This window comes from Rhipicephalus microplus, chromosome X, assembly GCF_043290135.1.
Source record: "Rhipicephalus microplus isolate Deutch F79 chromosome X, USDA_Rmic, whole genome shotgun sequence".
Lineage (NCBI taxonomy): Eukaryota > Metazoa > Arthropoda > Arachnida > Ixodida > Ixodidae > Rhipicephalus > Rhipicephalus microplus.
In genome coordinates, this window is record NC_134710.1 from 441423891 (window position 1) to 441447970 (window position 24080).

At 43.7% G+C, this 24080-nt stretch overlaps 1 protein-coding gene across 2 annotated transcripts in view; it reads right to left on the reverse strand.

Moving 5' to 3' along the window:
- Positions 1–1997: 1997 nt before the first annotated feature.
- The window catches only part of LOC119161812 (uncharacterized), a 100212-nt gene continuing 78129 nt past the window's right edge, over positions 1998–24080 (reverse strand). For both annotated transcript variants that reach the window (XM_075880535.1, XM_075880536.1), the window contains 2 exons: positions 20521–20671; positions 1998–2341 (listed from right to left, as the gene is read on the reverse strand). In XM_075880535.1, the coding sequence (XP_075736650.1) occupies positions 2096–2341; positions 20521–20671 (397 nt within the window). In that variant the 3' untranslated portion in view covers positions 1998–2095. The remainder of the gene's footprint in view (positions 2342–20520; positions 20672–24080) is intronic.

The window sequence follows — 24080 nt, forward strand, 5'->3', positions numbered from 1 at the left end:
TCGTTACATCGATGTTTATCGCTCCTTGTACCACACCGTACACAAACAGCAATTGTTCATTCAAGCTAAGCTATACAAGGCTCAACTGTGCAGTTTTTTTTACGCCTCGGCATGTCATAATATTAAACCCAGAAGCACTGAAGACATCTATGACGGACTCGGCTGGTAAGCTAGGCCTACATACCCCTGGAGTTGCACTCGTACGGGTCACATTTAGTTGGACCAATCTCGGTGGAGATGGCTCGCGAAGGTTGAAGCCTGAGCATTCCGCAAGCCTATCATTGTTGCATTGAATATTAGACGAGGTAAGCAAGAATATAAGGATTGCTGAAGATGTGTTTGTGTTCTGGTTTGGCCAACCGGAATTGTTTTTCTGGCGTACTAGTACACACCGCGAAACACAAATCTGATTACACGCTTGATTGTGACGCTCGTAGATTGTCTTTAGGCCATTATTGCTGAATGATCGTCCCTTCTGTGTTTTTAAGCACGTAGCTGCAACTCCCAGGCTTGGACATCAGTGGCTTATCCACAATGAGCCGATATGACAGAATGGCAACTCATAATTGAAATTTAGTAATGAAAATGGCGTAAATATGTTATGTAGTTTTGTTTAAAAAGGTTTACGTGCCTACAGAGTACCTATAACGATCACCGGATACTTACACATGCTTGATGCTTATTTGCTCTTTGAAACGCGTAGTATAGGTGTTGCGCCACCTGCACTAAAAGGGGGCTGTACATATGAGAATAAATAGCGATTGTTGTATGAATGGTCTGTAGCGCGAAAGGAATGTGGTCAGTGTTACTCTTAGGGTCGAAGCCCCTTAAGACGAGGGTCTGTCCATCCCTTGTATGTATGTATGTAGTAGTACGTAACCACTGGTGGCACATACCCGCTATAGAGCGGGTATGGATGAACGGATGCATAGACAGACGGACGGACACATGGATGGATGCACGGATGGTCGCACGGATGGTCGCGCGCACGGACGGACGTAAGAACGAAGTGATGGACGGAAGCACAGACGGGCTGACGGATTCTTCGCCCCACTCATCATCATTCACTTCGTGGATATGTTGTAACTTTTTTATGTGCTGCGTAGAATTATAATGTGTATGCCGATGTCCGTCCTCTATGTGTGGCAGTTCACTATATATAAAGAGAGAGAGAGAGAGAGAGAGAGAGAGACTAGTTCTAGCGCAGCAGGAGTGATTCTACTCTTGTGGAGGGAGTTGATGCAATCTAGCCCTACCAGATTTCAAAACTCTATGAGAGAGAGTAGCGCAACTCCCGCAGAAAGTGTATACATAAAACTCTATTTCAATAGCATGACTGTACTGCAGTGAGGGAGCTTGTTCACTCTCGCTCAGCTAGAGTACCGGACTCAGTCAAGAGAGTGTGCCTACTCTGTGCAGCAGAGAGGTCCCAACACTCCCGAAAGGAGAGTGAATCAAGCGACAAGACTATACGCCCGCTAAGAGAGTTGCCAGCACTCTCTTGGGTCTGTGCGTGCACTGTGCTAGCGCGGCGGCCCTCTTACTGTCTAGAAGGTGTGTAGTTTTAGCAGTGTTCCAACCCAACTCACTGTACTTATTTTCGTAATGCTATGCAGACACACCCCGAATTTTCCTAACTAAATTTGGGAGAAAAGATGCACGCGAATCCTTTCCAGTGATATACTCACTACAAGTGATAACTAAGTGCGAGCACAGGAAATGACTCTCACGAATAAAAGTCATATGTGTACAATGGTACGCACTCAATCGCAAATTGTTTAGATATACAAAAAGCTCAGCTAGTTAGTAGCGTTTTTTTGTTGAAAGAGGATGCATCGGGACGATGGATGCAATAGAAAAGTCAGGACGACAAAAAGCACGGCATTTCTGTTGTGCTGGCTTCTGTGTCGTTTTTAAAATTGCACGCCTCATCTTGTAACACGAACAGCTAACTTGCCCAAGAGTGCGTGCACAACAACTGCGCATGACAACAGTGGTATGAAGAAAAAAATTTTATTATCTCGCACAGGATTTCAAATTTTCGTGCGAAAGTCGCCACTGCTTGATGAACTGTGCGTTCGAGATGCCAGTGCCGTTATCGTTGACCAACGCCTTCGTCACCGCCACGCACACAGGCTGCTCGACACTCTTCCAGGCTCTCGTAGCGATTCGGCCCAACGAGACAGCGTCGACCGACTAGCGTGGCTTGAGTGGCCTTCAGGCATCGAACCTGACTGCCGACAGAGGACACGTCAGCGAAATACAGAAAGCGCAACTGGCGCTCTTTGCACGGCTGGGACGGGGCCGTGCCACACCGATCGTCCTTCACGCTTTCCTGCGACTGGGGAAAATGACAGGGATCAGGAAACAATGCCGGACGGTCCTCATGGGCGCTTAAATGAGCAAGAGCAGCCATAGACACGCGATACATGGCTGGTGGTGGGTACATTGATGCATCCGGTACACAGGCAGCCATTCAGCAGGTGGTTGCTTGTGCCGCTGGCTTAACGCTGCTTAGCACAGCTTCAAAGCACTACAACACGCATCGTGCTAAGTAGTTAGAGCTAATAGGCGTACAATACTAATGATTGCAGCGATCCGCAGAAGGCAACGACATACTGTTAGCCCACGTCACTCACGATGTAACCGTCACTCACGCCTCTTAGCCCAAGAGGTATCGCGTTTGAATCGCCGAACACTCTGCGTTTTAGGTTCTTGTACCAAACTAAAGACTCATGCCAGGTATTACGACTTTCACGAAGGACTCATTACGCCGGTGATACGCGCACCTAAAAACTAGTGCAATGCCGAATCACTGGCTAAGTAATTCACACTGTGTGATGCTTTATTACATTCATTAACGTGTATATTCAACTGATTTGATTTATTTGTGGGGTTTAACGTTCCAAAACCATGATAAAATTATGAGAGACGCCGTAGTGGAGGGCTCCGGAAATTTCGACCACCTGGGGTTCTTTAACGTGCACCCAAAACTGAGCACACGGGCCTACATCATTTCCACCTCTATCGGAAGTGCAGCCGCCGCAGCCGGGATTCGATCCCGCGACCTGCGGGTCAGCAGCCGAGTACCTTAGCTACTAAACCACCGCGACGGGGCGTGTCTATTCAACTGAGACGACAACCCTGAAGGTTTGTTCAAAGCTGTTTTTAGACTTTAGTTCGGCCTAATGGCAAACCTCTTGAATGCCATGCCAAATACCTGGGATTCCAATATATGATGTTCTTAGGTTATCGTTAAGAGGTAACATGATTTGAAGTAATGTTCGGCTTCTTTTTCAGTGCGTGAATGTGATGAGCCACTCAAGGCCTTACAAAGAGAGATAGATATGTTGCATTATGAGAGGAAAGATAGAACTTCCAGCCATTTTCCTAATACACCGAAATGCTCACACATACATCCTGGTGGTGATAACTCACCAGTGAGACAGCCTATAAAAAGTAAGCCGTACACCGTGAAATTAATGGAAAAATACGTTTTCTCTGTCCTTATGGGAAAATGTTTCCGTGAATACAGTGGAGACTTCTGGCGGTATATTGACAGTTTTTTTTTTACTTCTTCTCGGTTTCACAAGCGACTGAAGTTCCTGCTTTTTGCCTATCATCAACCTGTTTTGTGATTACTTTGTCGTTTGTCTAAAAAAAACTTGTCCTTATGACATTAAATTTGGCGTTGATGCCTTACAAAGCCTTCAATGTTTCACAAGCGATGCCTTCAATGTTTTTACACAAGTTTATTCAAAAGAGAGTACATGGGCATATGTAGAAGCTAGTTGGCTTCACCTATATACTACACCTTTTACGCTTTTCTGTTGACATTCACATAGTGTCGAATCTCTCTTGAGCTCAAGAAAGATTACGATTTCCAAGAAAGTTGTAGTTGTTCTTTCACGAGTGCGATCCTCTATCATAGTGATTTCTTCAAGAACACCTTAGTTCAGACTGCGTGCACAGGACTTTGTGTGTTTCATCAGTCTGCTATTATACATTGATACTTGACCAGAGTTTTATAGTGTACTAGCGCCGCCTATGACTACGTGACCAAATACATGTTGCTGACTAGTGCCTGAAGTAGGCCACACAAATTCTTTGTATTCTTCATAATTCTGCAATTGGGCATGTGTAACAAACTTCTGATGCCACAAAATTGAACAAATGTTGCAGTGAAAAAGTTGTAGATGAGTTTACAAAACATTCACTTGCACAGTCTGTTACCGACGAAAAACACAAAAAATACCACGTGACTTACCCACTTAAGCGCCCATGCGCGTCGTGATGACAGTGTATCGTAATGTTCTGCTTACAAGTGGCATGCTTTTTCGAGGTCGCTCATAACGACCACAATAAGCAGACACGGCGGTTATTGTTTTTGTTTCCGCTATCAAAACGCATGTCATCGAACAGCCACCGAAATCGTAGCTGCTTTGTCGAGGCAGCCCACCCAGCTAAATCCGGAGGCTGCTTCCGCGCAATATCTTGGAGAGCACTGCAATCACAGCGCGCAAGCGGGCAATGTCGTCTTGTTTTTGTATTTGGCGGCCATCTTCAGTGAGTAGAAAGACACTAATAATTACTAGATAAAAAGTTGAAAGCTGCATAACTGGATGTTTCGCACAGTCGTCTACATTTTTCTCACTAGAATTTCTTACCATGTTATGTTATCTCTAATGCACTTGAGTGCTAGTTGGTTGGACATTACGGAACCTGACAGCACACCCCGGTTGGAAGGACGAACATCAACACTAAAATACAGCGCGCGTGCTGTCTTTTAGTCTTCGCGTCCATCGTATCATCCAGTGTGGGCTGCCAGACATCGTTGCTTCAAAAGCTAATTATTCAAATATCTTTATCTTGACAATAGCGAACAATGTTAAATATAATATGACGTACTCCAGGCAACAGTCAACAGCGTGCAGGCAACATGAACGCGATTGCATATTCATGGAGTGTGTCAGCATATTTTTTATTTTTCTTTAGAGATAGCTGGGGCAACTGCTGTAGACACTATTTCTTATGTGACACACTCTCCTACACGACTTTATCCTGGCAGTATGTTCAATAAGTAAAATAGGAGTAGGGCTGCACAAAGACGCTACTGTACGCGTCATGATATAGTATATATTTTCACTGTTAGCAATGCCCGAAACTACACGAAGTATATCCGGTGAGTTGTGCCACTCAAGATGGCACCCGCAGAAGTGTGAATCAGTTTCACAGAAGAAGAAATTATAAGCAGAGGCCATTCCATCACAATTCGTGCAGTTGGAAAACGAGGAGGAAGTGAATGACTCCTCGCAAGGTTGGTCACGCTTCAGCGCACTCGCACTTACGCAATGGACACCAGCGAGAAGAAGGCGAGCTGATGTCGGATGCACCGGGTGGCATTGCGCCACCAGCTGATGACCGAGTCGGATAAGTGACATTTTTGGGTCAATTAAGACCAAACACACAGTCATATTTTCTTGTAGAGTGTCTGGGTGTCACTAGGAGCCTCAATGCGGCCAATTTCGTGCATCTAAAATGAACTTGCAGCTTTGCACTTTGTACTTATTCGGCGGAATGCAAGAGAGCAGTGAACGTGCGACTCGGCCAGATAATCACACCAATCAGGCCTTTTTTTTTTGCTGCAGATACATTATGTTCAGGGCATTAACATAATGCAACAGTGAAATCCTATTTGGCCGTGCTGTTTAAAAAGACAAAGCGCATGCGAGTTATTTTTTGCTCGTGTGTGTGACGATACGTTTGCATGAGTATTGAGCGCGGGTAGGCTGACTGCGACGATATAAAAAAAAAACTTGGCCACAGTTAAGGTCACGGCCTCTAAAACGTGAAAAAGATTGGACAATTGAAGCAACAAATTACCTTAGTTTTTGCAACACACAGGCAGGTCGGTAATATTAACTCTGGAATTTACAGTGAGCACCCGGGCAATGTACTGCTTTCCGCTGGTTGCCACCGTTGTACACGGGAACGGGTCACCACTGCCTCTCACATTAGGAGCCGTCGGTGCGGCTGTTCTCATCTTGGAATTCAATCCTTCCATCCCAAAAGCATTGAAGAACACAGCGACGAAGGAAAACAGCAAAGCTGTGGCAGAAACCATTTTCGGAGAAGTGGCCGTGGACATTGGAAGCAAGCGCTATCGACAGCAAGCAAGATCAACTAAACTCGCAACCGGGAAGGCCAAAGTTTACTGTAGACTTCAAGCACAATTATTCGTATTGAAAGTGCAAGAGCTGCATAAAAATTGATTGATATGTGGGATTTAACGCCTCAAAACCACCGTATGAATATGAGAGACGCCGTAGTGGAGGGCCTCGGAAGTTTCGACCACCTGGGGTTTTTAACGTGCACCAAAATCTGCGCAAAAATACACACACTCAGAGAGGACACAGAAAAGCGCTTACTAGCAACTGAAATTTTATTTTGAAGAGAACACTCATAAATACATCACACGCATGTACGTCATTCGCGACTTCCACTGTCATCATCAACAACGTGATATAGCAAAATATGCACGCGCCCATAACCCGCAACAAACACGTGTCAAAAACTAGGAAAAAAAACAAGAAAAAAAACGAAAAAAAACAAAAAAAAACGTAACACAGAGAAACATGAGAGTTCACTGAAGGGGGCCCCTTACTCACACTTAGCGATGCACTGCAAAGAGTGCACCTGCCAACCGAAATTTTCCGACACACGAATAATTGACAGGCACAACAAGGGGACGATGAGAGAAATAATGGAAGTGTATAGAATAAGGAAAGAAGCGGACAGTTGCGTCAGCCAAGCGTCAGTTCTACTAACAGATGCGGAATTTGCTTTTTTGGACGTCACATAACCCAGTGTTGTTCTCTGTGTTACGTTTTTTGTTTTTTGTTTCTTTGGTTTTCTGTTTTTTCATTTTTTGTTTTTTGTTTTTCACACTTTCTTTTCTTAGTTCTCGACACGTGTTTGTTTCTGGTGGTGGGCACGGGCATATTTTGTTATATCACGGTGTTGATGATGACAGGGGAAGCCGGAAATGACGTGTGATATATTTATTAGTGTTCGCTTCGAAATAAAAATTTCAGTGGCTAGTAAGCGCTTCTCTGTCCTCTCTGAGTGTGTGCATTTTTGCGCTTGTTTCATCACGAACCTTTACCAACATGCCCAACAGACAGTCATACCAAAGTCTGAGCACACAGGCCCACAACACTTTTGCCTTCAGTGAAAATGCAGCTGCCGCAGCCGGGATTGGATCCCGCGACCTGCGGGTCAGCAGGCGAAGCTGCATAAAATGCGCATTTGGAACCCCAGCCGACTCTCTCAGCAACATGGTCATACAGGCGTGGTGATGCAGACGACACGAGAAGACGGCTTGTGTCGCTGCCATGCTCAGCCGCTGTAGTGTACGCAATTCACTGCACTAGGATGATGCTAGTTCTACCAGCACGATGAGAACAAGAACATAGAAAACAATACAGACATATTTCGCAATGTATAAAAATTCATCGTTGAAAAATTCCTCAAAGAACATTGCGATTTGGACACTACCGGTGAAGTACAGGAGAAGTTAGCCGAGAGCCACAGATTGTTACCGTGACTGCACGTTTCACGACTATTCATTCGCATCACTGCTCGAGCTTGAGCATGTTTGCGACATGTGGCTGTCCCTAATATCGACAATAATCACGCTCTATGCAATGCACAAGAAAAATTTTGTTTTTTTTGGAGCTCGCTGAAAGATAAGATACATAATAGATACATAAAGTACAGTTTAAGCGGCGTACGAGCGTGAAAAAACCCTGACGCACGTAGGGACGTGAAGTGCAACTCGCTTCTTGTTGGCAAGCAGCTGATCGCTCGTAGTTGCTGTTATTCGCTGTCCTTTCACAGCCGTTTAGTATAGCGAAAAATGGCCGCTGCATTTCCGATGGAGGCCGAAATGTTGTAGGCCCGTGTGCTCAGATTTGGGTGCACGATAAAGAACCCCAGGTGGTCAAAATTTCCGGAGCCCTCCACTACAGCGTGTCATAATCATATGGTGGTTTTGGAACGTTACACTATAAATTAGTCAATCAATCAATTAGTATAGCGAAATATCTGCGGCGTCGAGATAGCTTCTTTGAACATCACTGCAAAAAGCTGTCTGTAAAATTCCCTTCATCGAACCACTTAGATCACCCGGTATCATGATATTACCTTGGCACAGCAAACATTTTTGCTCTCAAACCGGTCGACAAGCAAATCACTTGCAGTGTGCTGCCATATATGAAGAATAGTGAAAAAACAAGCAGCGCTGGCCCATTGGAGAGTGCTCAGTCATAGAGAAGCAAATCGCGAGTCCGCGCGACTTATCACGTAAAATGTTATAGGATTTATGCACTACAAAAGCATTGATGAATATGTTATATGAAAGTAAAACAAGGTGAATTTTAACAAAGAAAGGCAGGACAATAACATTGATTGAACATAAATGCCTACAAAAAACTTGGTGATGCTGATATGTGTTTTTTGCCACGTGTTTGCATGAACACGTCACGTGTCTTAAGAAAGAACCAGATTTATCGTATCATGGAGGGTCCAGTTCATTCACTGCTGCAGGAAACATGCAAAGGTGTATTGAAGGTTGTTTGCTAAGCAGTTAATACTGGGGCTAGTATAGCCCAATAATGCAGCGACTGCGAAGTGTAGCCATTGTGTCGTCTACTGACACTCCACGAGAGAGTGCTCCTGAATTATGCTTGTTGTCGCTGCAGTCCATTGGCATATCGAATAAAGAAGTTGCTGTGATTTTGTAAAGAGACAGCGCTTGTGTGAAAGAACCTCGAAATGTTGTGAGTCCTTCCTCTCAGATCATAACTGCAGGCTTCCTCTAAAAGTGTCAATTATGTGCGCATGCAGTCCCTAATTTACTGTTGTGGGTCATTCGTGGTTGTTTTAGTAACGTCAGCGCCAAAGACGTTTTGTAACGTTCAAAAACATCCCAGACATTTACACATATAACATGGTGGAATATATGGCAATAAATACTACCATTCGATAACTTGAGCATAAGTTACACGCTTCAAAGCATATCGGATGCAAACATAATCAAAAACACCATGGTCACGTGTTTTAGTTGGTTTAGGTCGTTTTCAGCAGTATTGCTTTCAAATTTCTTGTGATAGCACGACGGTTTCAAGAGACATCTAATCTCCATATCGCCAATACTGAGTGATCTCGCGTAGTTAGACATTTTAAAATTTGGTGTAAAGTGAATGTGAATAGCTGTCACAGAGTCGTGCTAATTTTTGCCCTATATTCAGGCAAAAAACTGGAGTCATTGGTTTTCGCGCCAAATGTATGGAAGATTTAGTATACCTATCAAAAACCACCTGTATAGAATGTAAAAGTAGCACGATTGCCTTCTCACAGAAGAACCGCCACTTGCCGAAACTGCAAGATAGTACAAAATCTAGAGCTAATTTCTCACAAAGAAATAACTAAAAAAAAAACCATTTTACTCATTGCTGTAGCATTAAATTCTGCTCTGCACTCGTCCATTACTGTGAAATCTGAGCAAGTACGCAGCGTGGGCACCTAGCGATTCCCGTTCATAGAGTTCCGATTGTTCCGTTAGCCAAATTGTCGATTATGTCAATATGTGAGGTAAGCATGTAGGGTTCCTCCAGTGCGAGTAACTATCCTGCTCGGAAAATTCGTAAACTCTGTAGGTGACGCTCGCACTACCACTTTCTCAGCTTCATCAACTTTCTGCTTCTTTCAGAAGTCCAGTCTGCCGCGAGTTCCGTCAAGTTCCGTGGCCCTTCAGATATGGTCACGGAGACGTCGGAGAAGATAGAAGCAATCCCCAGTTTGGCGGTGGTGCCCTTTCTAGCGTGGCACGGGCGTGAAACGCAAGGTTCTCAAGCGTTTTTAGCAATTTTAACTTAATCCTTGTGCTGTCGCTTTGATCCTTTTTGTCATTTATATTATTTTGGACCTTTCTTGTTAACTTTAACTCGGTACTGAGCATTGCTGGCTTTTTTTAGGTCTGTATAGACCACTTCATTGTTAGTGTGATCTAGTCAAGTAAGATATACGCCTGGACTACAGGGCCCGGATTCACAAAACTCACTTACGAAAACATTTTTGCGCAAGAGAAATTTTGTTGCGTAAGTCGATTCACGAAACGAAAAAACGTCGTAAGAGGCCATCGTTGTCACATCGGCCGCTGCAAATAAAGCGCACTGTGACTGCCCGAGAACATGTCAGCGATGGTGATGCAGTTGCTATATTTGCTTACGTCACCGAAAATTGCTCGTAAGTGGATTCACGAAGCGAAATTGTGCGTAAAAACAGCATGGCTGTGAGAAAATCCTAAGAGTGGTCCGGACCACTTTTAGGAACATTGTGGCTACTTAGAACCTGCTGCCGCGGCGGTATACTTTGGTGGCCTGGCTGGTTTTGAGTTAATTCACGCCCATTAAGGGCTGCCTGATGACTGCTGGTGCGTTTTTATTTCTTTCGGCGCTTTGAGCTTCATGTGTTGTTTCCCTTGTATGCAGTGGATAGTGTTGACAACCACCATCGTCCAATAAGTTCGAAGTCGTAGTAATTGAAGAATTCTATTGGGCGTCAATGGCATAAAACTACGCATGTAAAGATTTCTGGTTGGATGAAAACCAATGTGATACGTGAATGGTCGGTACATTCGAACGCGGCATGGCATAGGATCAACCTTATTTGTTATGTTGTTGTGTTGCGCCTCATCTCATCCACTTAAAAGTGCGACTCGAGATCCTTGCCTCATTGGTGGAAATTACCACCAAAGAGGTTAATGGGAGCACATTCTTTGCACGCTATTGGAAATAAAAATGAGAGGAAGTTTTCAGTGAGTGGTTCATAAAGTTTGTGCTCTAGTGTACTTTCATTGGCTCTAACTGTCCAATGGTTGCGATCTCTGAAATACAGCTGTCGATACACTTTGGGACGATCTGGAACAAAGCGTACTTTGTAAACCAAAGCGTATTAGGGGTGCGCGTGAATACGCAATTAACTACAAACAAATCATGCATCTTCACCTTCACTGTTCAGACACGGATATGAACCGTGATAATATGGCAAGCAATCGGAATGAAATGACCCTAGTAACTTTGTATGACACCGAAAATATGCAAACCCTCACAATTCTGGAGCAAACCTTGGCTGAATTCATCCCTGCGTCAATTACCAGCCATTTAACTTGGCGCACGAACATCATTCAAAGGTAGAGCGAGCCACTGACATGTATTTTGTGCGACGCAGCGACCACTTGACTTGAGAATAATAGCGTTGCGAAGGCGAATCCCCTGTCGCATGCTCTGATCGAAGCAGACGACAAACGCGAGCAGACGACGGCTTGGCCGACAGGCACAGCTTGTGATTGGTTGTGAAGCAATACCCTGTACATCAGCTCACTCCGTGACGTTGCCAAAACACTTCTTTCATCTGGCACGCCTGTCCTGTTCGTCATATCACCCCCCTCGCACATAAGAGAAAATTTTTTCGCGCCGTGAAAATAGTGCAAGTACTTTCTAAGAGCTCTCTTATGTGCTGTGCAGTTGTCGAAAACAACATGGCATCGTAAACAGCATATCGGTGGGTGCGACTTTCAGCAAACGCTTCTCGCACGAGTTACTTACGCGTTTGACCGGAAGTGTTGTGATTACAGCAGCTCTTTCGGTGCGTGTAAGCAGTGCGGAAAGCTGTGGCAGTGCAGTGGTGTACGGTGAAGCGCAGCGAAGCCTGTGCGTCGGTGTGGTTATCAAGTCGGGATTGGCGTTGATGTATCGACGGCAACTAGCACTCGAGAAGCCTGCAATGTGTGTTTGTGTGCCGGTAACAGTTCGTTCGCTTGACTTTCCAGTCTCTCAGTTGGGTGCTGTGCGACATTTCGGATTGACAGCGTTTTGACACGTTACTTGAGTGACCCCAAGTACGTACGGAAACGTATGAACTACGCGCTTGGTTCTTGCTTCGCCACTAGTTAGCCCGTACGCTTCTATTTAATTGAGAGCAATGTACTGTTCGGGAGTGAAACAATGTTCGTTGTGAACAGTGGTGCTGTGTTGACGTTCCAAAACTTGTGAACAAGCTGTGCTCAGGTGACCGAAAATTGAAAGACAGCGTTGATAACTGTTTTGCCTTGCGAAGTTGTGGTGGGGCAGCTTGGCGCTTTTCTTTGTTAAGTCGTCACTTCTCCTTTTTGTGATAACAATAGTCCTAGCGCTGTGATGTGATCAACCAAAACTGCGAGATGCTACATTCTGTTGTGAATCGTGTTACTTTGGAAGCGCGCCTAGACTGTTCTTCGGTAACAACTTGAGAGTTCTATGTGGCAGCGAGAGCCCGTGAACGTCCAGCTTCCCTCCGGCCCCCAGAAAAAGCAAAGATTTCACCGGTGCCTTGCTTTGGATGAAGTTGTAGGCCAGTATCGCCTAATACAGGTTTCCGAGTTCGTCTGGCCATCGTTTTGCACGGCACTAGAGCCTTGACAACAGCCGGTCATGGCCAGTTCTTACACTTTATCAATGGACGTGCACGCCTGGCCAGCCCTTCATAGCTGTCATTGGCAGCTTCCTGTCTGCAGATACCCTTTGCCTGTTGGCCGTACTTGGTTCCTCATGACACCGACGGCTACTAAATGCTGCCATTGGTGAGTTCACCTTGCAGAACTAAATTTCACCGGTAGTATAATTCACGCAGTTCTATAACGTGTGCAAGTTTTTAAGCCCATCAGATGTGATAATTCTCTATGGTAAGTTGAAGCATGAAAATTTTACTAGTACTGTTATATACATACATATATTATGGAGCAAATACAAAAAAAAGTTTTTTGTGATTTGATACAAGTGAGCTCTTGTTTGATTATGAGGTTGGGCCTGTCGATTGACCACGTTTGAAAGTTGGAAAGTTAATGTGAATTTATTTTTCAGGAGCCAGGTTGCACTTAAAAGTTTATGTTATTTTGGAAAATTAGTTCTATAGACGATTACCACTGTGGTAGTACTATACTTCAGTAGGACATATATATTGCAATACGTAAATTTTACATGAGGCTTCAGTTTATTTCAAAGTGATTTATAGCAGATTTTGGTCACTTTAACGAAGTGATAGCTTCCTCAAAGAAGTATTAGAAGTGAGTGCTTTTAATGATTGTTTCTAAATATCTCGTTTTTGGCTCTTCACAGATCGCAGAGATTGGTTTGTTAAGGTCCTGTGATGCATCGGTTGCACATTCTGGCACATCGATCCTCATCATTACTTGGAGCACCTGTACAAAAATAGGAAGAATACGTTCTCCCTAACGATGGAAGCCTATGTCACTGCTGGGACTGTTATCATTCAGCGGATGTGGCGTGGAAGCATGCATGGCAGCCTCATCTGGAAGGACTGCGATCTGCTTGGGAGCTTCGAGGGCACAAAACTGCCTAACGGCTGGCTGCAAGGTTAGTTTTTCTTTAATACATACGATTACGTGAACACCGCTTACTGTGCACAAATTGAAAACCCAAGCATGGTTGCTTGCAGAGGATACCTTTATTATTCTCACACATAATTCTTATTCAACATTTATAGAACTAAATTGCAAGATAATTGAGAATGTTGAAAGCTGAAAGCCTGCAGCTTATGAATGAAACTCCAATAATCTGAGACTCAAAAGCTTGTGCTTTGAAATGAGCACAAATACTTTGATCCCTTATTGAGCTCTCGAGCTTGTGACTCCCTCTGTGGATCAAGTGCTCTGGAAGGAAACAGCAAGTGGGTGAAAATTGCCTGGCTGTTCACAACTTGCAAGGAGAAAGACCTATTGAAGAAGCCTCAGATGACATAGGGCCAGCAACTGCATCTTTTACCTAATGTAGCTTTTTCTCTCTCAGTGCTGTTGCTTGTGTTTCAGCCGAACATGTTCACCACGATTGCATAGTGGTATATACTTTTCTACAAATTGTACCTGACCTTAGTATGCATTGTTGATCTCTAAAGGTGACGTTAAGTGTGTTTCACAGCCATGGCTTCTCATTTCTCTGTCTGTGGCTAGCCTATTTCAGCAGCAGAGCGATGCAGCTAGCACACATGCAATCCAAGTCATGGAGCGCTCCTTTGGTGTTCTGTGCAGGACGCAGCATATCCATCCGGCAAGACACTGGTATCAACAATAATGGTGAGTGTTGGTGGCACCTGCAGGAGCCCGTTGTGTTTGTTGCGTATGATGATTTCCCCTGATGAAGTGCATTTTTGAAAGGTTTTCTTCATTTAGAATAATAGATGTCAGCAACAAGCACACTCATAATCCACAAGTTCTTTGTGTCTACTAGACTGCCCATTTGCTCCTAACGCAGTACGGTGAGCTGGCTCTGTTAGACAGCCTTAAAGTTATGAACATTGACTGTTGTGTTGTAATGCAGTCTAACTTGTGTTTTTTAGTGAACTTATTTGTGGTCTGCTTCTCGCACCTAGAGTAAAGTCAAAATAAAAGAAACTTTATTGGCTTTTTATGTCTGGCAGACGTTTCATGCCGTCATCTATAACATTGTAGGTTTGCTCTTGTATCATAATAAATATATTTTTAGTCTTCACTGTGTGTGTGTGTGTGTGTGAGGCTTGTCATTGGCTTCTGAAAATACAATATTTGTAAATATGAGCACATAATTGACAACTATACACTCTTGCATGTAGCATGGTTGTAACAATGATCTGTATTTTTCTAAGTTCCAGCAGTAACAAGGGGTTCGGTGCTCCACGGTCATGTACAGTGTATCAAGAACAGAGCACAGAAGCCCAACAAGTATAAAGGGACTGCCAGTGACTGTTCTCCTGCTCAAAGTTTACAACAGCAGAAAGAGCACATTGTGATGTCAGGAGCAGCTGCTGCTTAACTTCTTAGCAGTACATTATTCAGCAGTTCATTTGCTTGCATTCGAAATTATTTAAGCTTTGCATGGAAGATACCAAACTATGACACTAATTCAAAGGCTGCTGTAGTGTTAGTGGGCAAATGTTTTTGAGCTGAAGTTTTTAACATGTGTGTTAAGTGCCTGCGTGCCTCTACATTTACATGCCAGAAGTCACAGCATCCATGGTCGCCAATGGTAACTGTGTTTGCATTCTTTGTAGTACAAGAAGTAAAGCCATGGATGCAGTAATCATGTACTTAGTCAATGTAATCCTTCAGTGTACACTCATTTGTATAGCACCAATGATGCCATGAGTGTATAATCTCTGGGAAGTGAATCTATGTGGATTATTTTATTTGGAAGGAAGAGGATCAACACTACTCCTAGTCTATCTTAACAGTAGATTTTAGTGCTTGGGTATTATCCCACCACCTGTCCGTCCTTCAACAGTCTACTTATCTACTGTGTAAGTGTAAGTTTTTAAATGTATACTTTGCTTGGATAGGCTTGTTCATAATGTAATGCAAGTGACTTATCATCTATGCAGCTCTACTCAGACTAGAAATAAAAGTATTTATTTTTATATGTAGCTATAGCATGCATTCACTTGTGTTTTTCTAGGTGCCTGTACAATTGTTTAGCCCTACAAAAGTGCTGGTATACTCTAATATTGAATCTGGCATCTTAAAATAGTTTGTTAGTGGAAGTAAGAATGTGTTTACAACCAATATTACTATCCTCAGATGAACTGTGAAAACTCTGTGGAAATTTATTTACATTTTTTGAACTTTGTGAAGGCAAATATGTTTTTTTATTGTGGTCCCTGTTTCATGCAAATGACACATAATTACTTTGCAGTGGCATAGTATTAGTTGTTATTTTACACATATGTGCTTAGAAACATCGCAGTTGAGGCCAGCAGCAAGACATACATGCAGTGCACTGGAGCATCATCTCACATAGTGTACAATCTTTGCCCACAAGTAAACTCAATATTTTTCAAGCAGACTAATAGACAGCTGTATTTTTGATGTGCAAACTTTGAAGTCTACTTGAGGAGTGTTTTTCATCATTTTTGTCCAAGTGAAGTAGCTACCCAAGGCCACAACTGGTGGGAATGTGGTGGTTTCCTCTCTCCAAAAGCATTCTTACCAGCTGCCTCAATGTTAGCATGGGGTGAATTCACTAACTGGAAAAATAATTGGTCCTTAATTTCTTGGCCGAAAGAGTCACTTCCACCGTTGAGCCACCACGACGCGCCAGAATAGAAACTTTTAGCTAAAAAAAGTTGATTCTACTTTTGAGAAGTGTTTTGGGGAAACGAAATGGCACCTATAGCTGTCAATATAAACACTGTTTGCACCAAGGAGCTTAGTAGCATATAATTGTATTATTCATGTATTGTCTAAAATTTACTCGCGCTGTGCCAACTTTCAGCCCAAGTGTCCTAACATGCTTTGTTAGTGGGTTGTGAATGAGCCAAGCTATGTAAATAAACAGAGTGATATTGCAGACATGTACAAAATATTGATGCACAGCCGTTTCCTTAGCATGACATTGTCAAGGGCTTTATTCTTGTGTTTTTTAGAAAAAACTGCTTGTCACAGGGCAGCAGCAGAAACTATGCATCAAGCTTTTGCGAGATGGTTCGAGAAACACTGTGTTCAGACATAACAGTACCGGTGGATTTATCTCGTAAGTTACTTTCTGTAGTATATTCAAAATGAGTGTATTAGAATTGTTGTTTTAGAGTTATTCATTTTAATATTTACACCTGAGTGTATGTATGTATGTATGGGTGTACATATGTATATGTGTGTGTGTGTATATGTATGTATGTATGTATGTATGTATGTATGTATGTATGTATGTATGTATGTATGTATGTATGTATGTATGTATGTATGTATGTATGTATGTATGTATGTATGTATGTATGTATGTATGTATGTATGTATGTATGTATGTATGTATGTATGTATGTATGTATGTATGTATGTATGTATGTATGTATGTATGTATGTATGTATGTATGTATGTATGTATGTATGTATGTATGTATGTATGTATGTATGTATGTATGTATGTATGTATGTATGTATGTATGTATGTATGTATGTATGTATGTATGTATGTATGTATGTATGTATGTATGTATCTTTTAAATGAGAATCCGTTTATCATTGGTGAGTAAGTTTGGTAAGCGTTTGACTGAATTTGTTTCTAGTTCTTTCTCTTTTGAGCCATTATACATTTCAATTTGTTTTGTACTGCATAAAAATAAATGTAACCTTACACAGAATATGTGTGTTCGAAGAAGTTGTTTCATTTACCAACCTACAGTCATGGGCAAGAAATTGGGTAAAACGGAACGAACCTGCGAAGATTAGTTTAGAGCATAGCTACTCTACATGGTATATCTCATACACATTGCGTTGGTTGAATATGTCGATTTCAACCTTTCAATTTTAATCAGAATAAGCAAGCTATCACACGTAATTGTATAGGTGTATGATATTTATGCATACTGTGATACCGGTTCGTAATTACAATTAAGGTCACAAACCTAGTCAAGCTGAATACACGAATTTTGTCCATGCACCTTTCATCTGCACTGGAACTGTTGTTAATAAAAAATAAACTTCAGTTTAGAAATTTATTCTAGTAACCAAAAGCAGGGTATCTCTTTATCACACAAATCCAATTGCCATTGTTGTGTTCCATTCTGGACAATAGGGGACCCTCTCAGCAGAACTCGATTAACTGCTATAGTTCATTTTAACCATTGACAGCGACATTACACTGAAGTGTGCAGCATGACAAATAGCGGGAGAGAAGACACAAACTAATCACTCTGTTTGCATCAGCTCTAACTGTCCATGCTCTTTTGTCTTGCTGCATGTGATGATGCCCACCAAATTAGCACGAAAGCGTGTCCCTACAAAGGCAGTCAACTTGGCTGCAAGCAGTTAGCTCACTGCATCTGTAGATTTTCTTCAAAACACCGTGAAGACTGATTGCTGGTCGAATATCCAAACAAGTGAAAAGTAATATACCAGGTTTAATATTGGTATTTCAGCACTGGACACTTTTGCGATAAGAGAGGGTGAAGGAGAAAATTGGGAACCCTGAATTGTTTAATTTTCGAAGGAGCACAGTACAGCGCTTTTGGGTCAAAAGGGGAGTGAAAGAAGCAAGTGCGAAAGCCTACTTCTCAAAAAATTAGTACCCGCCACAACGCATAATGTCAGGCCGAGCAACCTCTTGAAAAAAAAAGTGCTCAGTGATTCTGCGAATCGAACCAAGTACCTCCTAGATTGTAGTTAAGCGCTGTAACCACCCGTCCAGTGCAGCAGTGCTTGCATTCGCCCTATTGCTGATATATCGTCATTCCTTCGAATGAAGCCAAATGCAAAAACGTCCGGTGAAACTTTGTCAAAAATAGAAAAAATAGTTAGAATAGTTAGAAATAGTTGCCCAAGGTTACTAGAAGATAGAAACCGCCACGTGTGACTGTATAACCGTGCGCTATTTATTCTTGTACATTACTGTCATGATGTTGGGCTAGCCGGCTCTAACGTAGGCTACCTTCTCATAGTTTGCCAAATATAAATAAGAAAATAAATATATATATCGGCCTGTGACAACGCTAATAAACTATTATGAGTTCACTGTCACTAGTGTCACTTTCACTAGATGAATGCTCAGTTTGCTTCTATTATAGTTATTTAGGGAAGTTTTGGCTCATTAACTCAACTCTCCTAATGAGCATTGATTCTCACATCTAAGGACAGGAAGAACAGTGACACTTCATCTCGCTTTCTGAGTGGCTGTCCCTCCCATATAACGCGTACTCCACTTTTTTATGCTCTCCGAGCATCTGACGCTGCTTTGCGGAGACTTTCTTTGACGTCTACTGGGCCAGAAAATTGTCTTTGTTATCTATCAATTTCAAGCTTTCGCGAAGCCGAAATGAGAGTCTCTCTTTCTTCCTCTTCATTCTTTTCTCACATGTGATAACGTCTCTCGACCTCAAGACTCGTATACACGTCCCTTGCTTTGTTTGCGCATTCAAACAACGCCGGACGAAATATTTGCACCGTGTTTTGTGAAAAGCATTAGCACTGAGACACCTCCCGACGAGTCTCTCTCATTTTACGTAGACATATACCTAAGCGTAAGCGTATGCACATTCTCGCATTCCGGCTTTATAAAAATGCTGCGGTGCATGGAACCAGCGAAATTGCACTCACAATTTCATTTGATTACTGCTGTTATCTATTTCCGCATAATTCGTCTGCCGGCACCAAAGTCGCTCATGTGTCTTGTAATAAGAATATCGTAACAAAGGCTACCTTTGACTATAGGTACAAAACACCCTTACGTTCACCATTATACCGTGCTAGATTTCACCGAATTAGTTAAGTAGCAGCGCAGCTTCAATGAAATGTAAGGTAACTGGTCGCGTTAAATAGGGGAAGACATTCGAGGCACATTTTCAAACATTGTATGCATCGATTTATGTGTGGTTTCATTTATGTGGTGCACCTGGAGTGTTGTTTACTTGTGCTTGGAGAGATAGTGCATGGATTGCTCGGTGGCTTAAGGCCATCGAGCAATTATTTTTTTTAGCTACAGTCGTTGATTAAAGGCGAGTGCTTGGCTTTGCACAGCCCACCAAAACGTCTAATACAACGTACGCGGCATCCCGTAAGCGCTGTAGCAGACGCTCGCGGAACTGAAACTTAGATGCAGCAAATCATTGGCTATCATCGTATACTTTCGATGCTAGACGCTTTGCGTGCTACCTTGATATTATCGGCACACACTTCTTTCTTTCTTTGTCGTTTCATCGGCTATCGTGTGTCCTCCTTGCCCTCTTAAGTGCCGAATAAGTTAAATTCATACCCGCGCTATAATAATCCCTCCAGATAAGAGAATTTTTGGCTAAGAAAATGCGTAGCCAAAGAGAAAGATTTGTGAATTCGGCCCCAGAGCCGGTCAAGTGCTACGCGTGCTGAAATGGCCACACTGAGTGAATGATTTCAGGGAGTGTTAAAATAACGCACCGCGAGCCCTTGCGGTGCGGTCGCTGCCACTGCGCATGCGTCGTGCGCGAGCCACCATTCATGTTCACGGCAGAAAATCTGAATTAGCGGGTGGCGTGTGCGGCCTGCATGGGGCCAGTGAACGCTGGTGTCGAGGATATGTGTAGTTTTCGTGCCTTTGAGTTTGCGGGGCAGCTAAAGTCTATAGATCGCTCCCTAGGAGGGGCAAATGTTATTCAAAAACTCCTATGATGCCCGCAACGCCCGCAGCGCCTGCAAACGTCATTCTAGAGCTCCCTAATATTTGCGTTCTACGTACGAAAACTGCGAGATGATCATCAGAGGCACTGAAGTGGAAGCCTTCGGCTAATTTCGACCATTTTGTCTTTTATGACGCACACTGACATCTCAATATCTACACGAGCCTCTACCATTTCGCTTCCATTGAAAAGTGACTTAAGCGGCCGACCCCGCGGCCTTCAGGTCAGCAGCTGAGCACCTTAGCCACTGTTCTACTGAGTTGAAAAGTAGTGAAATGAATCACGTACCTTCAGTGGCCAGTTAGCTGATGCTGCGCAAACCCTTGCGCACTGCGCTCGACTGCGTAAAGCACGCACAGAGGGGCAGCGGCCACCAGGGAAATGCCACTCGCGGCGCCGATGGCCGTCGAAGTACCACCGTGTGGACAGCACGTGTTCCCTGGTGAAATTTGTCAGCTATAGATGTGTGCAAGAGCATTCTGGAAGTGATACGCACAAAAAGAAGAGACAGCCTGGAAACCTTGGCACACCCACGTAGGGGGATTCGCCAAGAACTAGGTAGTTCTAAAAGCACGGACAGTTTCAAGACACCGCATTCCAAGTGCTTCAAGAATAGCATTTTCATCATAACCAGCAGCAGCAGCAGCAGTCCGATCACGCCCACAGCAGGGCGAAAGCATCTTTCATTTTTTACAAGGCTGCCCTGTTAACGCTAACATAGTTTTAAAGTATCCCGACGCGGCAATAACATCAACCAGTGAGTCACACTTTCGGATTTCTTGAACGCCTCTTGAGACATGTTTAATGAACTAACTTTTGAAGCAACGAAGCTGATTGAAAATTTTGACAAAAGTTGTACAGCGCCAATTTTTTAGAGAGGGAACACGGGAACGCTTGGCCTGCGCGCTCCAGCGGCTGCTGGCAGCGCGTTCAAGTGGGAGCGAGGGCAACCATAGTCTCCTTTCGCGTCATTTCGCAGTGAGCAAAACAACCATTCGTTGTAGATACGAAACCAGCGGCAAGATTGCGACCCCTCCCCCTTTAAAGCGATTGCGCAAGAGCCGGTAATTGTCTTGAAGGGGGAGGAGTTGCGATCTTGCCGTTCTATATCCACAACGAATGGTTGTTTTGCCCACTGCAAGATGACGCAAAAAGAGACTGTGGTTGCTCTCGCTTCCACTTGAATTCACTGTCAGCAGCCGCTGGAGCACGCAGGCCACACGTTCCCGTGTTTCCTTTCATAAAAATTGACAATGTTCATTGGTTTACTAAACTTGCCAGTAAACTGGCAAGTTTCGGGGCACGCTACTCCTGTGAGCATGGCCTTCAAATTGTCGTTATTCATGCAGATCCTCCTGTCATGGTCGGCCACCTTGCCCTTAAACCTCGTCAACACCGAAGCATGCCCGTTTCGCCTCGTCCCACAGCCGACAAGGCCCGTCTTCGAATCCATCAACGCAGACACCCGCAAGAACCTCTGGCCCTTCCCGCCGATTCTGGACTCACCCCGCTACCTGGTCTGGCAACCACAAGCCACAATCAACGCGGCGGATTTATCTGCCCGACTACAAAAGCCCTCCTCCATCCGTAGCCAGTTGGGGCACGCTACCGCTGCGAGCATGGCCTTCAAATTGTCGTTCTTCATGCAGGTTGGTTACGTACCCCGCGCCTTCTGTATTCGTTCTAACGATCCTTTTTTGTTAGCGGTGTCGTGCCCCACTGAAGTGCTTGACTTCTGCCGCAAAACTGTGCATGAATCCCTTTTTGAATACTGTGCAACGTGCCACCTTATTGGTCCACTTCTAATTCTGTCGGGTGATGTTGAGATGAACCCTGGAACCCCGGAAACTTTAGAAAGCCTTGCAGAAAAGGTATTTTGCTTAGAACTTACGCATCTACCATTCGGGACGAACTTGCATTTATCCGGTTGGCTCATGCTAACATCGAAAATCTTGTCGGCAACCTCTCGTCGCGTCTACATGAGGTTGAAAAAAATTCGACATAAGCCAGTGCAAAAGCCCCCCTCCCGAACCTCCCCCCCCCTCTCTCTGAAATTGCTTCTCTTTCTTCTGAGGTAAAGACACTCGCTGACAAATGTGATGACGCTGAAAACCGCCTACGCCGATCGAATCTATTGTTCTTCGGAATTAAAGACGAAAATACAGAAACTTGGACCAAATCTAAACAAAAATAATTTGTTTTTGTGCTACGAACCTCGAAATAATCATCACCGATGCAGCTTTAGAGCATGCGCACTGGCTCGGTCGCTACCGTGCCGACAAAATGCGCCCAATTATTCGTTAAGTTTGCACACTTCAAAGATAAATCTAGAATACTCCGGTCTTCTCGGAAACTGAAGGAAACAACCTTCTTTATACGGCAAGACGCGTGCGCCTCGCAAGGCAAAAGTTATACTCTTTTGGGCAGCAAAGTAACGCAACCTTTAAAATCCGCTTTGACAAACTGACAATTGATAAAAAACAATACACCTACGATTGATTGATTGATATGTGGAGTTTAACGTCCCAAAACCACCATATAATTATGAGAGATGTCGTAGTGGAGGGCTCCGGAAATTTTGACCACCTGGGGTCCTTTAACGGGCACCCCAATCTGAGCACATGGGCCTACAACATTTTCGCCTCCATCGGGAATGCAGCCGCCGCAGCCGGGATTCGAACCCACGACCTGCGGTTCAGCAGCCGAGTACCTTAGCCCCTAGACCACCACGGCGGGGCAACACACCTACCATGCAGTGACCGATTTCGTTGTTGAACTAACCACATAGCAATTTCCACGTGCCCACAAGTCCGCTCTCTCTCATGCTAACGTTCCAAGCAAGCCCTTCACAGCCACTTCAGCTTTACATAACGCAGCTGTATGCTTACTAACGTCCGGAGCTACCTGCCCAAAAGAGAAACCGTTGAAGCTCTACTGGAAGATAGTACTGATCTCGCGATATTTACTGAATCTTGGCTTAACCCGGACATTCAGGATAACGAACTACTTTCCGCAAAATCTTCATACTGTATTCACAGGCAAGATAGACTGGGGCGCCGGGGAGGCGGGGTTGTGGCGCTTGTAAAGCCTAGTTTGCCTTCCTTCAGAATTGATGCAGAATGCCGTCATGAAATCCTGTGCGTAAATCTAACTTTTCCAACCAGTAAAACAGTACTAATCGCATGTTATCGAGGCGCCGACTCTGACGATAATTTTACACAAGAACTCTACTCTGTTGTCTTAGACCTAACTTCTCGCTTTCCCCGTTCGAACTTCTTGTTGTGTGGCGACTTCAATTTGCTAGACCTTGATTGGGTTCACCTAGCTGCTCACTCACCCCTTTCAAGAAACTTTCTAGATTTATGCCTTATGTTTAATTTTGCCCAAATGGTTACTATGCCCACTCGTGGTACCAACATACTCGATTTATTTTTGGTCTCAACTCCCGATCTTGTAAACTCAGTTCAATGCGTAGATGGTATCAGTGACCATAAAATTTTATTTATTGGCCTTTCCATTCCTATTCCTACCCGACAACCTCTCAATGAGTACATCCGCAATTTTAACACAGCCAATTTTTCCAAAAATATGATGAACTGGCAGATTTCTATAAAGCGTTTTTTCATTGTGCTGCTTCGTGAACAGTCGAACAAAACTGGGTGTTATTTAAAACAAATTGCTGTCCCTGATTGAGAGACATGTACCTATAATCTGTATTCGCGGGGAGGCCGAAAGACCATGGTACTCTAATTCCTCGAGGAGGCTGTCAAAAAAGAAAAAAAACGCCTCTTCAGAGAAGCCAGGTTATCGAAATCCCCTATTAAATGGGAAAAATATCGCACATGTTT